Consider the following 15,244-nt stretch of genomic DNA (forward strand, 5'->3'; position numbering starts at 1 on the left):
CAGTGGGAGCCGTGATTGGCCGAACCTGCAGATGTGGCAGGTAAACAAACTGGCCCAGCCCGCCAGGGGCTTTCCCTGAGCAAGTGGCGTCCCAAGTTTGGGAAACACTGCTTTAGCACATCTGGTATGTAAACATGTTGCAACGCTGGCTACAACAGCGCCATGAGCACGCCTGTTCTCACTTCCAGGTGACATTGTGAACAAGAAACGGGCAGTATTATCTCCTGCAAATTGTAACCCACCTTGTTTGTCTGAGTAATTGGCTGAACAAGAAATAAGACTGGGTGGACTATCATGATAAAGAGATCGCACTACAATACTTGTATTAGGTGAATTGAAAAATACTGTTTCTTTTGTTTTTTTACAGTGCAAATATATGTAATCAAAAATAAATATAAAGTGAGCACCGTACACTTTGTATTCTGTGTTATAATTGAAATCAATATATTTGAAAATGTAGAAAACATCCAAAACTATTTAAATAAATGGTATTCCATTATTGTTTAACAGTGCGATTAACTGCGATTTTTAATCATTTGACAGGCCTAATACATACCTATACTATCACCAATCCACAATGTGATATTACTTGCTGGTACTTTTGAGTAAATACGGTTTAAAAATGCTTATGAATTGAACAGTTTTTAGATTTCTAGACATTCAACAGAATCACCTCACAAAGTATATATTTTTAAAAGTAACAGAATCAGTTTAGACAAAAACTGTAAACTTTTCAACACTAGCATTTTACCAACTTCCAATCAAACAAATGAGGATATAGTCTTTTAAGAATTAAAATATGTTAAGGCTGTTAGAATTTGGTTCTCAAAGTCCTAGAGATTCTAACTTTAAAAGAAAACCATTAAAAGGGCTGACAAATTCATAAAACAGAACAGTGAAAGTTTGGGGACCTACTCTATTCAAAAGCAGTATCTGTACTCCCTCTACTGGTTCTGCACCAACCACAATTAACTTGCAAATATGCTTCTCTGGGATGTGCTGATATTATCAATGATATTGGTATATAAAAAGGAAGTACATACAATGGAGACAAATTTAAAATAGCATTAGAAAACAAAAGGAGAAAGAGGAAAAAAATCAATGGTTTTCATATACTGAATAAGAGGATTTTACATAAGAGACTAAAAACAAATATTTTTCTTCTTAAGCCATTTTCCAGTTCTGCAGTGCTCTACCTTTTATCTGAAATTGAACTAAAACTCAAACATTGCAGAACTGGAAATGCAAGGCCAAGTTACCAATCTTTTTCTATACTGCCACACAGGAAACTGGGTTCAATTGGTGGTCTCCCCCTCCCTGGGTTGTTGGGGACTAGACTGCTGTAGAGGTTTCCTATTTAAACCTTAGAAGGGAGAGATTTTGCACTGCTCAGCAGCGAACACTTGGACCAAATTCCATCCTTTTTTTAAAAAAAAGCTGCATCAATAAAGGGCCTTGAGTACGGAAAATATAGGTAAAGCCTCATGGCTCCAGAGACCCACATCTCATACAGTAACAAAAATCAATTTGAAATAGAAGAGAAACAGAAGAGTTGATTGAGCTGAAATAAATACATATTTATTCCAAGAATCTGTAAGTATTTCAACTGAGATAAATTTTATCAACTTGCATAAAGTGCATGAAAAGTTAATTGAATGTGTTTTTCCAAGAAGCTTAGTATGATCTTTTTAATTACATTTTCTCTAGCTTTTGAAACTTTTAACTACCAATATTGAAATTCTATCAAACATCAGCCTAACTTCAAACTTTGCCCCAAGTCACGAGAGAACCAAGATCACTTTAAAAATTCCAAATGAAAGTTATGTTTTTGTTAAAAAGAGAGAGAGAGAAAAGAAAAAGCAGGATTTAGCAGAAATTAAACAGCTGCTTTGTAGGTGACTGACCAAAATATATTATTGGCTCACAATGGCTGAACAGCTGACATAATAAACAAAATGACCCAGTCATGAAAAGGGTGTTGAAAAATTAAGATGATCTCTGAACTCTAAATTTTCAATTTGGCATCAATGAAAAAAATCACTAGCAATCTCTCACTATCTCTTATGGAGGGAGTAACTAATCATACCAGGAACACATGTGCTTACTTTTTTTATGTCATTATTGAAAACAGTCCTGCAACTTAGTTAAAATACATAGTTCTCACATTATCATCTTAACATCCCAAACCATATCCCACATCATTCTTGCCTGAAACAGCACTCTACCAACCCTTCCAAAATAGCATTCCTGGTCACTCCATCTAGCAGGGAGCTCTATGAAGTGTTACTTTCTTTGACTACTACTAAGAAGTGCTACAACATTAGATTATAAGTATGTCACTTCCTTCACCCTTTATCCTCCAGCCAAGCACTGATTGGAATTCTCATTGCCTACAGCGTAGCACACAACATTATTGCTGGATCAATGAAATAGCCAATGTCAGAACCTTTTGTCTAATTTTATATCCATCTGATACTTACCAATAAGCCATATTATCAGAAGATAGTCTATTCTCTCAAGTGCTGGCCCCATTGTATTCTTCTTATTCTCATTGTAGACCAGTGAATACAAGTTAAGTAATAGCAGGAACGTGAAATATGAAGCTCCATGAATAATAAACTTCATAAAAGGAGTGTGAATTATTCGACCTACTCGAGATTTAGGGGCTAATAAGTAACAGAGAGACAGAACTGGCCAAAAGATGCCAACTGTCAAAACAGTCAAAATCTTCTTACACGTGTGCTTGCGTCGGTAGCCTGCCATCTGTCCAAACCACACAGTGTTGAGAAACTGCTGGCAGTTTGACTGGGCAACAAACTGGAAAAAAAAAAAAACAAGCCTTGATTAAGGAAACCATTATTAAAAATCTATATTCAAGCCATAAGTCAGTTATAGATCATACTGTATTACACATTTTCTGCTGAGCAAGTAGATATAATTATCTTGAAAGAATAATTTTTAAATGTTACTTTTTAAAATGTTAATATGGAGACAAAAGGAAAACATTAGTAAGATAATCACAAATATGAATTACTTTCACCTCCTTTCCTACCCACAAGTTTAGAACATGGATTCCACAGCACTAGTTTTTTTATGGATATCAAGAACAGATTTCTTGAGAGGGCAGCATAACAGTAAGATTAAGAATGATTTAGCTGTTTCTTTTTTTTATCATTTAGAAAACTGTTATACAGACCTAAGAGCCATGCCATTCTCCAAAACTTGCTGCTTCCTATGGGACTGATTCTGTGAGGTACTATGTGCCCCCAAAGTTCACTAACACCATTGTGTTGTGCATTGTGTTGTCTTTGCCGTTAACAGGAATTAAGGACCGTCAATGCTTTACAGAATCAGGGCTAAAATGACCAAGCAATCCCATACTAGTCAGATCTACTTTTTAATTTTTATGGCTCTAATTCAGCGAAGAATTTAAGCTGTCACTTAAAGTTAACCTTGTTTTTAAGTGCTTTGCTAAAACAGGGCCCACACAACCAGGAACTTTCAGTCTGAAATATTATGTAGATCAACTGATTTAAACAAAAATTCTGTTAGAAAAGTACATGTGTCAGAAACTGTTTGTATTTCAGTACTGTTTGAAGTTTAATTTCAAGATGAATAGAAAAAAATAATTCCTCCTTCACAACCATAATAGTTCAGAAAACCTATCACGAAAAATTCTCACTATAACAAACCTGCCAGCAATAAAATATTTATTTATGAGGGAGAGAAGGATGGATGGCTCTTTTCTCATACCACACAAGAAAAAAATAAATGCTATATTTCATCTAATCACAATGGTAAAAAAGGTATGATCAAAACCAGAAGTGCATCTGAAATACTTTTTGTATGTTTGCTTAACAGTTATCTGTTGCACATAATAGTCCAGTCTCCTGTGGGTTGTAATACTATGGTCTAATTGTTGGGTTTAGTGTGCGAGTGCTGGGTGATGGTGATGGTGGCAGCCTCTGACATACAGGAGGTCAGATCAGATTATTTGGTGTCCCTTCTGACCTTAAACTCTATGACACTATGGCCCTAAGTATGGAAAATTCACTCACTATAGCTAGTTTTGGTTTTGTTTTGTTTTTAAAAACAGTCCTCATTTTATAAGACCTTTCAAATTTTTCTTACTTTGCTATCTGTAAATTTTGATTACCATTGAAGGAAATATTGTTTCATCAGTTTGTGTGTGTACAATGAAATCTAAATTTATCGATAAAAAACTAATCCTTTCAAGCCTATGTATAACAAATTAAGAGAGAGACACAGAGAGACAGACATACCTCCTTTTGGTTATACTTGATAGCAAGTTTTAGGCGACTCAAATTCATCCTCTCTTCTAACAATCCTCGTTTGTCCACATGCTCATCACTAGCTGTATGGTTTAGGATAACTTCCAGTTCCCGTGAGTTCCGTGCCTGTGCAAGCAAATCTTTAGCAAAGGTTTTGCATTGCTGGGCTAGTTCCTCATAATCATTTCTAGAAAATACAAAAGTAGCAGATATTAATGTACCTCTGACTCCGACTTCAATCTACACATTAATTATCTCTCTTAAGTGGGGGACAGAAAGATATGCTTCACAAAACTGAGTTATATGAAGCTGTTATATAAAATTAGGGGCCAACAGTATTTTCTAGAGCCATTCACAGTGAAGACAGGTCTATGCAAGTTTCCAGTGTAACAACATATTTCAATTCTGTGTGCACCATCCTTTGTATCCTAATCTGACAGATCTATGGAGGTGAAATTACTAAACAGAGTTGTAGTGTAATATTTGCCTTCTTTTTACTTGTAACTTAAAAGTTTAAATCTCCACAGGTTAAAATGTACACTTCCCAGTCTCCCTCATAAAAATTTACTAATAGTCACCTAATCTTCTTACAATAATTCACAGCATGGGAAAAAGTTGACCATTTCTTATGTAGGAATTTTTTTAATCCCATCAGTTGACAGTTAAGGCTATTTGTTGGAACTGATTTATTAAATTAGTAGATACAGAAAAAAATCACACCTTCTGCTAGTCTCACTAGGGAATGTAATATACTTCCATACAAGTTATCGTCACATAAGAGCAAGAGCTGAACCCTCACTGAGAGGGAATAGTGCCCCAACGAAGAAACTAGATTTAGGATATTGATATTTTGCCTTGGACAAGAAAATATCTACATGAGATTAGGAAATGATGGCTGAGATAGATAGTTATCCCCTACATTTCTGCAACCCTTTTTAATTACAGGGAATATAAAGAAAGCAAGTTGTAGTTTAATGGATGTGAACATGCAGGGAGAAAGCTAACAGAACTATAAGTGGATCTTTCAAATCATCATCTGATCCTTTATGAATACAATACTGAAGTATTTGTGTCTGAGGGAGATGGGGAGACAGGACAGAGAGAAACCTTGAAACAAAATTTTTAAATTAGTTCCATTTGTATCCTCCTTGTTCACAGTTTTCACTTTTTTCCTTCAACCATTTTATTTTTAAAAAATTGTGACTAAGATACAACCTCTGCATTTTTGCTGCAATACAGATACAGAAATTGAAGACTGTGTGCTCAGACAAGCATTTCTGAAGAGAATTATGAAGAGCCATGTGACTCACGCAACAATTCAAATGTAAAGCTTAACCTTTTTTTACTACAGTACAACTTTTACCAAATTTCTGATGTGGTTATGACCAGCCATTCCAATGCATGAAAGATTTTTTTTTTAAATCACTTGAACTTTTTTTTTTTTTTAAATGTACCTAATAATGGTAAATAAGTAGCTTTTTACAGATTAGCCTTGTATTTTAAAAATACACTGATGTGTTTAAAATAGTAGTTTAATGTATTATCCTTATAAAAAAGGAGAGTTTCTAAAGAGATCTCCATTTACAACAGACAGCAAAAATTAGATACAAGTTAATCTATTATATCAGAAATATACTCCCGCTACTGGTCACAATATAACTGGAGGTTGTAGTATTGAAGCAGATCTCATAACAGAACAGAATATTAAAATACTGGGGCTGTAACTTCAGTATGAAAAGCAATGTCAAGACAGAGCCTAAACTTGCATAATCAGTTTATGCCAAGACTACTACAATATTACAAATAATATTGCGATTTTTTAACTTTCACTTCCTCCCACAGATAGGCAATTGGCATCGCCAACTCTCCCAAATGTACAGTAAGGTGATTTTGGCCGCTGCTGCAGGAATTCTCAGTTCCACTTCTTCCTGCCCCCTCCCAACTCCAAATCAATTCTGTCCCCCAAGTTCCCATATCATATCAGTTCTGTCCCCCACATCTCAGATCTGCTCCTCCTGCAGCTCCAGGAGGTCGTCAGGGTCTTTACAGTTTTTCCTTATTACAATAAGCCTGTGCTTTAAGTCTTAATGGTCTTATAAACTAACATCTAGCAGCAGTTCTTTACTTGCATCATTTTATTCCCATCTCTTTACGAAAGGCTAAATCCAACCTCTATATGAATACTTTAAATAGAAGTGATAATTAACAGTCGCCAAATATTTTGAAATTTTTAACAGGAAAAAAAGCCTGATGATTAGTTTAACACAAAATCATGTGGCTTGTTAGTTTATAATATAGACATGGCGCTTTTGGTATCAAATATTTATTTATTTATTTTTACATTTTAGTGTTCATATAGAGTAAGCAAAGAGAAAAACAAACAAACCTGAGTCAGGCTCCATGTGGACAAGTGCTGTATAGTGTGTACATGAACCCCAATCCTGACTTGCAGAATTCCTTGTTATCTTAGTCCTGGCAAATTACAGAATATGTTTGAGATATGAGTAAGCTAGAAATTGTGTGGGCTAGGAACTAAGTGTTGTGGTGTCCAACTAGTTTTTAATATCAATTCACTTCAAATTTCAACTCAGATCTGGGGAGGTGAAAAGCTGATGACATTAAACACACTCAAGTGCCTACCCCCTAAAAAGGATCAAACGATTAAGGCTATGTCTACACTACAGAGCTTACAGTGGCATCGATGTACCGATGCAGCTGCGCCACTGTAAGATCTCTCATGGAATATTTACACCTCTGAGCGACACAAATTTTGCCGACATAAAGGGTAGTGTAAACATAGCCTCATTATGGCAAAATGAAAAAGTTTTGGCAGACACTGCTCAGCACTGTTGTAACTACTTTTTAAAATGGGTTTGATTATTCATCAGTCTTAATTCATTCCCCACCATTAATCTCAATCTGATTTTTTTTTTTAATAGCTGACTACAGTGCCAAACAAACACAAAAACATGAGCTATGTGGAAAACAAAAGAGAGAGATAAAAGTAAGTTTGTATTTCTTTTCATTCCTACCTGAATTCAACTTCGACAAGACTTAGCTCTTTTAAGTCTGCACTAAGTTCAAAAGCTCTCAGGATTGGATCCTCCTCTGTCAACATTATTAAGGCAGGACTGGCCAAACAACGATAGATGTCAAGACGAAATCTGAGACAAAAGGTTCAGAGAGTAAGGCAACTTCTTAAGATGAAGACGCTTCATTTGATTAGCATTTGCAAATCACAATACGTCCTGAAATCTCGGAAACGCTAAAACTAATTTAAAGAGAGATTAGAGCCATAAAATCGGGGGGTGGGCGGGTTCATAAATCTCACTAGGTAGGGTGCTCACATCTACTTTGAAGTCCATTGCAAAAGGACAAAAAGAAATTAAAGTTCCATTTATACTCTCCCAGAGCATTTATGCCTGCTGATTTTGATTTTAGGCCTAAAGACAACATACTGGGTCACTTAGAATTTTCAGGTGAGAAACATTTAATGTGATGTGTCAAAGGAGGAAACGATTTTGAGTCCAATTCTGCAGTCCTTCATATATGAAGAACTCCCATTATTTTAAATGGAGTTTATATCATAGGAAGGCTGCAACACTGGCTTGCTCTATTCTCTCACTGCTATTCCAACCACAGTCAGTACAGCAGCAGAAGACATCAGTTAAAGTAATGCTTGTTCCAATCAGACAGCAGGACTGGTAAATGACATGAATTTCAAAGGTGCAAGGTCACATAGCATTAATCATGACACACAGAAAAAGTCAAAAGGAATGTATTAAATGGGGCAGAAGCCTCAACTTTATTAAATGAACCTCAAAGCAATGGAGAACGGGAAGCAAAATGCCTCTATCTTCAACTACCGAGCAGCTATTTGGGTCCAGTATGGTAAAACTGTCTACAGTAACCAAGAGGGAAGGGAGACAACATCCTTGTACCATACCCTCATTCATGAGATGAGAGTACTCACTAGTGTGACTTAGCTTGTATGAGATTTAAGACCACCCTCATTCCAAACTAACCCAGGTTGATGCCAGTAGCCTCCTGTGTTCCATGCTCAATTTTTTACCCCAAGAGCATGTTACCCATTCAGTCTAAATGCACTGGACACCAGCTGCAAGTTGCAACAAAGTTTTGTGTTTGTTTTTCCCTCCCTCTTAACTACCTTAACTAACTAGCCAGAACTCTGGGTTGCTATGAGGAAGGTTAAAAAAAAAAAAAAAAAAAAAGGACTATCTTGTGGGGTGGGGGAATGATCAGGAAATACGCTTCATCTATGTAATGACCAGTAATCCTCATCCTGCTAATATCAGATTGTTGTAGTAGGCAAAATAAGTATGAACTTTAAAGTAAAATTAATGGGCTATAAGTGCAATAAAAATAAACTTCATATCCGTTGCATAAACATAATCCAAGAAAGTTTTTAGTTACCAAGATTTCCATCAAAGATCTTTAAAAAGCAATGTAAAAATTATTTTGGAAACTGGAAGGATAAATTCCAATTTAAAAATACCTGTTAGAAATTGATTTTTGATCCATTAACAACTATTTCCATTAGACAAGGAAATAAGTGTTTCACTCAAATGCAAATCAGATCAGTTGGAGAGGATGTAAACCTAGTTAAAAACTTTTTTAAAGACTAGAATATAAAATTAGTAAAAGTCTTTCCAGCTCAGGCTCTGCAACTGAGAATATTAGGTTCCATCAACACTACAACATTTACTGATTATATTGAACTAAACAGCAACCAGCAAAATGTTTAAAAAATAAATCACACGCTAATTTGTCATAAGATTTCAAAAGGTCAGAGCTCTGAGGATAATTTGATCCACTGTGCTCTAGTCTTAAGTGTCACGAGAACAATTAGGGGAAAAAAAACAGTAAATGCGGTAATTTATATTTAATACTAGCTCTCTTAAATTATCATCACAATTAGAGTTTTAGTGCATGTAATCCACATTGTATCTGCAAAGGAAGTGTCAGCAATTTCTATAACGTCAGAATACTGAAGTCCAGAGAAAGCAGCAAATGTAGGTGTGTTAATCTCATTTACAGCGCTGCTTTTCCCTTTGCAAAATTTATATGTAATTTCACAGGTCCAAAACATGTACATCATACCTCCCACACCACCTTTACACTTCCACTCTGGAACAAAGTTGTCAAATCTCAATAGTTCATTTCAGTTTCATCTATATGTAACTTTCTTAAGTATTTCTAAGGCTATGTCTACACTTTTGTCGGTCAGGGGCGTGAAAAAACAAAACAAAACACCCACTCCAACCGACAAAAGTTTCACTGGCAAAAGGACCAGTGTGGACATCGCTATGTCGGTGGGAGACACTCTCCTGCCAACATAACTACCGTCGCTCATTGGGGTGGTTTAATTATGCGGTCATGAGAGAGCTGCCAGCATAGAGCAGCTACACGGGAGACCTTGCAGCAGTACAGCTGTGTCGCTGTAAGGTCCATAGTGTAGACATAGCCTAAGTCACTAATGTCTTGGTGTAGATTCTGATATCCTTACTTATACTGAAGTCAACGGGAATATTCATGGAGTAAGGTACTACCCAACATGGGTAAGGGTATCAGAATATTGCCCTTTGTATTTGAATGCCAATACCAGTGCTTTCAGTTTAGTTTTGAGCCATTTAGACACACAGGAGTTGCTCAAAATGTAAGACTGTAGCTACAGTCCACTTATACTACCTTTATATGTATGGGAATTATTCTGTAAACGCCTCAAATATCTAATTATTTCCAGTCTTGAAGTATTTTGTTGAGTTTAATAAATAAAATTTGTGATTTGAGTCAGCAAACTGCTTTTCCATTTGCACCCTTACGTCATAATTACATAAAATGTAAAATATCATATTCCATTTAATTTTACATGTTTGGTTCTCCATTTTCCAAATTAAGTTCCGATAAAATGTTGTTTTCTTAGGCTTACAACCCTCCTTCTAGCATAAATTACAATTATTGAAAGAAATTAGATAATTTACTATATATGAATTTTTTCCTCTCTTTTTCCTTCATGAAATTAGTTAATAAAGTATTTTTAAATGAAAATTTTATTTCTATGGCTCCCGCACCCAAAGACCCCCAAAACCTCACAAAAAGACATACTTAAAACAAATCTGAATAAACACCTTCAGATCACAGAAGGAAACCGAAGAAATCCCACTGACCTCCACCAAGGCATACAACCTCAATCTATCCCCAAATATATGAGATAAAATACACCTCTAAATTCCAACTTAAAGAGAGACATGTTGACTCTGAATGATGCTACAGATTTATGTAGTTTGGTATACCTTGAGGATTTTTTGTTATTACCAAGATCTGATATTTCTGACCTGGAGTGCCGTAGGCTATCTTTTTTGTTCTTTGCCGTGCACAAGGTGCATTCACAGCCAACAGCATGAGGTTTGGGTAGAGATATATCCTGTTTTAACAGCATAGTAAGGATTTCATAGTTGTTACGATGAGCAGCTAGAATGACAGGTGCTACATCCATAGTTGTTGAGTACTCTGGGTTCTGAATACGCTCCATAAGTTTCTGAAATAACATTTAGACAAGTTTTAGATTATCACATGCAACTTTATTAAAATGTTTATCTATAAGTTATAATTAACATGATTGATCAACATGGGCCCAAGTCAAGTTCTGATTAAAATATTCCCCCCACCAATAATCTTGATTTCACAAATTTGTAAGCTATCTAAATATTGGAAATTGCCTGCCTTCCAAAGATACAATTACACTATTGTCTCATTTCAGTTCTCAGAGGACAAATATACACATTAATTATAGTCAGCAAAAAGGACAAGGGTTAAAAAGCCATGAAGACTGAACCCTCTCATCACCAGAAAAACTGTCCCTCAGTTAGGGTTCAAGAACATTAGCAGAGCTGTATGGAAAGACTATTCAGCTGCTCCTCACATTGCACCTGTTCTGAGGATAAAGAAAGAACTTTTAGACTCTAGGGCAATAATTTTTGGTGCCTTTCACCAATACAAAATTCATATGAGCAATGAAGAATAAACATTTAATTTTTGCAACCTGCATTACTTGGACAGACCTCGATGTGGGGAAAAAATGCTGCGGTTTCCCTTGGTAAAGGAGTTCTCTCTATATGTTCCATTACTCCTCTGATAAAATTCTATATGTCCATACTCAGGTCTTTTTTTTTTTTTAATTAATTTACTTTAAAATCGGAGCTCACCTCTTCTATAATGTAACTCCCACTTAAAGGAAAGTTTACTTTCTCTATTTCCTCAACATATTGTGAGAAACATGTGATAATGACTTTAGCAAAATAAGAGTCCTTCAGAACTTCGGGGAATCCTGGCTGCGAAGGAGGAAATAATTTATAATTCGTAACAAAAGCAGGTGGTCAGTATCACACTTTTTTTTTTTTTGTTCATGAGTTGGAGAAGATAATGTTCATGCTCCATTCACTCATGACTTTGCTTCATTCCGCAATCTGAGAGTCAGTCATCCCTAACACAAAATAAAATATGCAATTCATAACCTACCCACAGGTTATTCAATCTCCCTTGAATTCTGCTTTGTACTGTACCAACAGGGAATGCTCGGAGCTACATAAATTGTAAGGAATACTACTTTGAAAGGAAACAGTGTTAAGGTTAAATGAGATCCACTTACATATTCATGAGCTATTTGCACAAAAAATTTCAACCATTTTGTAGCTCTGAGAGAGATAGCCTGGTACAATACATAAGAACTCCAACTGTTTTCTTTTAAGGGCCCTATTTCATTATGTCTCTTCCTTTTTTATTTCCTCTTGGAAGAAAACTTAAAAGATTAAAAACATTTTCCACATGTGTAGTATGTGTCTTCATGGAACTGTCAGAATGAGAATCTTGTTATGAGGAAAGAAAATTGTTTAAAGTTGCCCATAGAAAAATAGAATTCAGTATTTTTTTTTTAAATTTTTAAGTAAATTTTTTTTTCTTGAGTGATTTTTTTTTGCCCATTCCAGTATTCAGGTGCAGAGAAGCTATACACAACTGATTTGTAATGTGCACGTGTACACATGCATACTCACCTCACTCACTCCTGCAGCATTACAGACATGCTTACTCATTACAACGTTTTTCCACTCAGTAAAACTTTTTAAAGCACCTTGATATTTAGTGATTGTAAGGAAGGATCTCAAATTATTAGTTTTTAAATGAAGGTAGAAATTTCAGGTGAATCTTAAATTCAGTGAAGTTTTACCCCAAATATACTAGGTTTTTTCAGTCAGACCTGCCAATAATTTGTACCACAAAAAGGATTTACAAGCATCGTTTTTTTTTTTTTTTTTAGTTTTCATGTGTGTAATATGATAGTTAACACTAACTTTAAATTAATAGTGTAAATATACTATTCAAATCAAGATCCTCATATGAAGATCTGCATCTGTAACAGGACTGAATTTAGACCTTAGTCTTCAGTTAATTTTTTACAGCCTCTTAGCCTTAGAGGATTTTTTTTTTTAAATTTCTGGTGTACCAACTAAAATTAACAAGAATTAATAGTACTAACTACAATAGTTGGTCTTGAGGATCGTTTTGGTCGATGATTAAGTAATATATCAACAGCTCCCACCACTTCTGAGTCAATCGCCACCAAAAGTGCATCTGTAGACTGAAGAGAGAAAATAGGAGGTTAAATCTGAAGAAACAGTAAAATAGACAAAAAAAAAAGTAGGATTTTGAAGTTAAACAGCAAATGATGTACTCAAATACATTACAAAGAACTACAGAGTTTTTTTTTTAAAAGACTGCCATAAAATGATGAAGATGCAAAAGAAAAATCACTACAATTTTTGGCAGATATAAGAAATATGCAGGAGCAGATTAAATTCATTATAGAATAAAAGTGATCTTAAAAACAGCATAATGGAAGATACATAGAAAACTAATACAAACAAGCTTCTCCCGCATTACTATTCTCCAGGGTCAAACCTGCAATCCTTGTTAATCTAAGCAAAGACACTGTTTGTAGTTTGAAGTCTGTACTAAATCCCCAGGAGTGTCTCCTACTAAAACAATGCATAATCTGCAGCATTAATCAACATTATCCATCCATTCTACCACAAATAGGGTGAAGATTCAAAATCTTTGGGTCATTCTATGAGTTAACATGGTGCCAGTGACAGTTTTGTTCCACTGCAAGAGTGACCAACAATGATCTGAAAAGGAAAGTGATCCCCCTCAACAAACTTCATTCCTAGGTCCTGGATTGAAGGAGCTGAAACAAGATATAATTTAAAGAAACATGACAGAAGGACCAATGTTGAGGACTATTTAAAATGCTTATGTTGTATCCTGTCTGAATGAGGGAAAAAGACACAAACCATTCAAGAAGGATCAAGGAAGAGTCTCTGGCTCCTTGCTGTTTTAGCAACACAAAATATAATTCCTGCCTGGAATATCTCTATTTGGCTTGGTACAATTGTAGATGATGTCAGAGAACCACACAATCAAGAATAAAGAAAAGGAGTACTTGTGGCACCTTAGAGACTAACAAATTTATTAGAGCATAAGCTTTTGTGAGCTACAGCTCACTTCATCGGATGCATACAGTGGAAATATAGTGGGGAGATTTTATATACACAGAGAACATGAGACAATGGGTGTTACCATACAGACTGTAACAAGAGTGATCAGGAAAGGTGAGCTATTACCAGCAGGAGAGCGGAGCGGGGACCTTTTGCAGTGATAATCAAGGTGAGCCACTTCCAGCAGTTGATAAGAACAGTTGGGGGGGGGGGGGGAGATAAGCAAGGGGAAATAGTTTTACTTTGTGTAATGACACATCCACTCCCAGCCTTTAGTCAAGCCTAAGTTAATTGTATCCAGTTTGCAAATTAATTCCAATTCAGCAGTCTCTCGCTGGAGTCTGTTTTTGAAGTTTTTTTTGTTGAAGAATTGCCACTTTTAGGTCTGTAATCGAGTGACCAAAGAGATTGAAGTGTTCTCCGACTGGCTTTTGAATGTTATAATTCTTGACGTGTGATTTGTGTCTATTTATTCTTAAATCAGACGTCAAGAATTATAACATTCAAAAGCCAGTCGGAGAACACTTCAATCTCTTTGGTCACTCGATTACAGACCTAAAAGTGGCAATTCTTCAACAAAAAAACTTCAAAAACAGACTCCAACGAGAGACTGCTGAATTGGAATTAATTTGCAAACTGGATACAATTAACTTAGGCTTGAATAAAGACTGGGAGTGGATGGGTCATTACACAAAGTAAAACTATTTCCCCATATTTATTTCCCTGCCCCGCCCCCCCCCCCCCCCCCGACATTACAAAGTAAAACTATTTCCTCATGTTTATTCCCCCCTTCCTCAGACATTCTTGTCAACTGCTGGAAATGGCCCACCTTGATTATCACTACAAAAGGTTTTCTCCCCCCCCCCCCCCCCGGCCCCCCGCTCTCCTGCTGGTAATAGCTCACCTTACCTGATCACTCTCGATACAGTGTGTATGGTAACACCCATTGTCTCATGTTCTCTGTGTATATAAAAGCTCCCCACTATATTTCCACTGTATGCATCCGATGAAGTGAGCTGTAGCTCACAAAAGCTTATACTCTAATAAATTTGTTAGTCTCTAAGGTGCCACAAGTACTCCTTTTCTTTTTGCGGATACAGACTAACACGGCTGCTACTCTGAAACAATCAACAATGAAGCTGTACAGGGTTGTACACTGATCCTTAACTATTCTGTTGCTTTGTAACTCTTCCCCCAGTCTCCACCATTTTCAGCTTTACTGCTGATCAATCACAAATTTTATTAGTGATCATCTTTAGTTAAGCCAATCTTCCAAAATTCCATTATCCTGCATGGAGCAAATAATTTTATTTTGAAAGTGGGAGTAAAATATCAGTTTCTGTACATTACCATCATGGTAAAGGCGAGAGGGTAGGTTCT

At 35.9% G+C, this 15,244-nt stretch overlaps 1 protein-coding gene across 4 annotated transcripts in view; it reads right to left on the bottom strand.

Annotated features, from left to right (window-relative positions):
- TRPC1 (transient receptor potential cation channel subfamily C member 1) overlaps positions 1-15,244 on the bottom strand; it is a 46,846-nt gene that overhangs the window by 29,076 nt on the left and 2,526 nt on the right. For 3 of the 4 annotated variants that reach the window (XM_007054999.4, XM_037909642.2, XM_037909644.2), the window contains exons 3-7: positions 12,847-12,948; positions 10,649-10,851; positions 7,325-7,456; positions 4,284-4,479; positions 2,481-2,817 (exon numbers count right to left, since the gene is read on the bottom strand). In XM_007054999.4, the coding sequence (XP_007055061.1) occupies positions 2,481-2,817; positions 4,284-4,479; positions 7,325-7,456; positions 10,649-10,851; positions 12,847-12,948 (970 nt within the window). Of the gene's footprint in view, positions 1-2,480; positions 2,818-4,283; positions 4,480-7,324; positions 7,457-10,648; positions 10,852-11,831; positions 11,921-12,846; positions 12,949-15,244 lie in introns of those variants that run through there. The other variant, XM_043522829.1, reaches the window with a different exon arrangement.

Source organism: Chelonia mydas, chromosome 9 (genome assembly GCF_015237465.2).
Source record: "Chelonia mydas isolate rCheMyd1 chromosome 9, rCheMyd1.pri.v2, whole genome shotgun sequence".
NCBI lineage: Eukaryota > Metazoa > Chordata > Testudines > Cheloniidae > Chelonia > Chelonia mydas.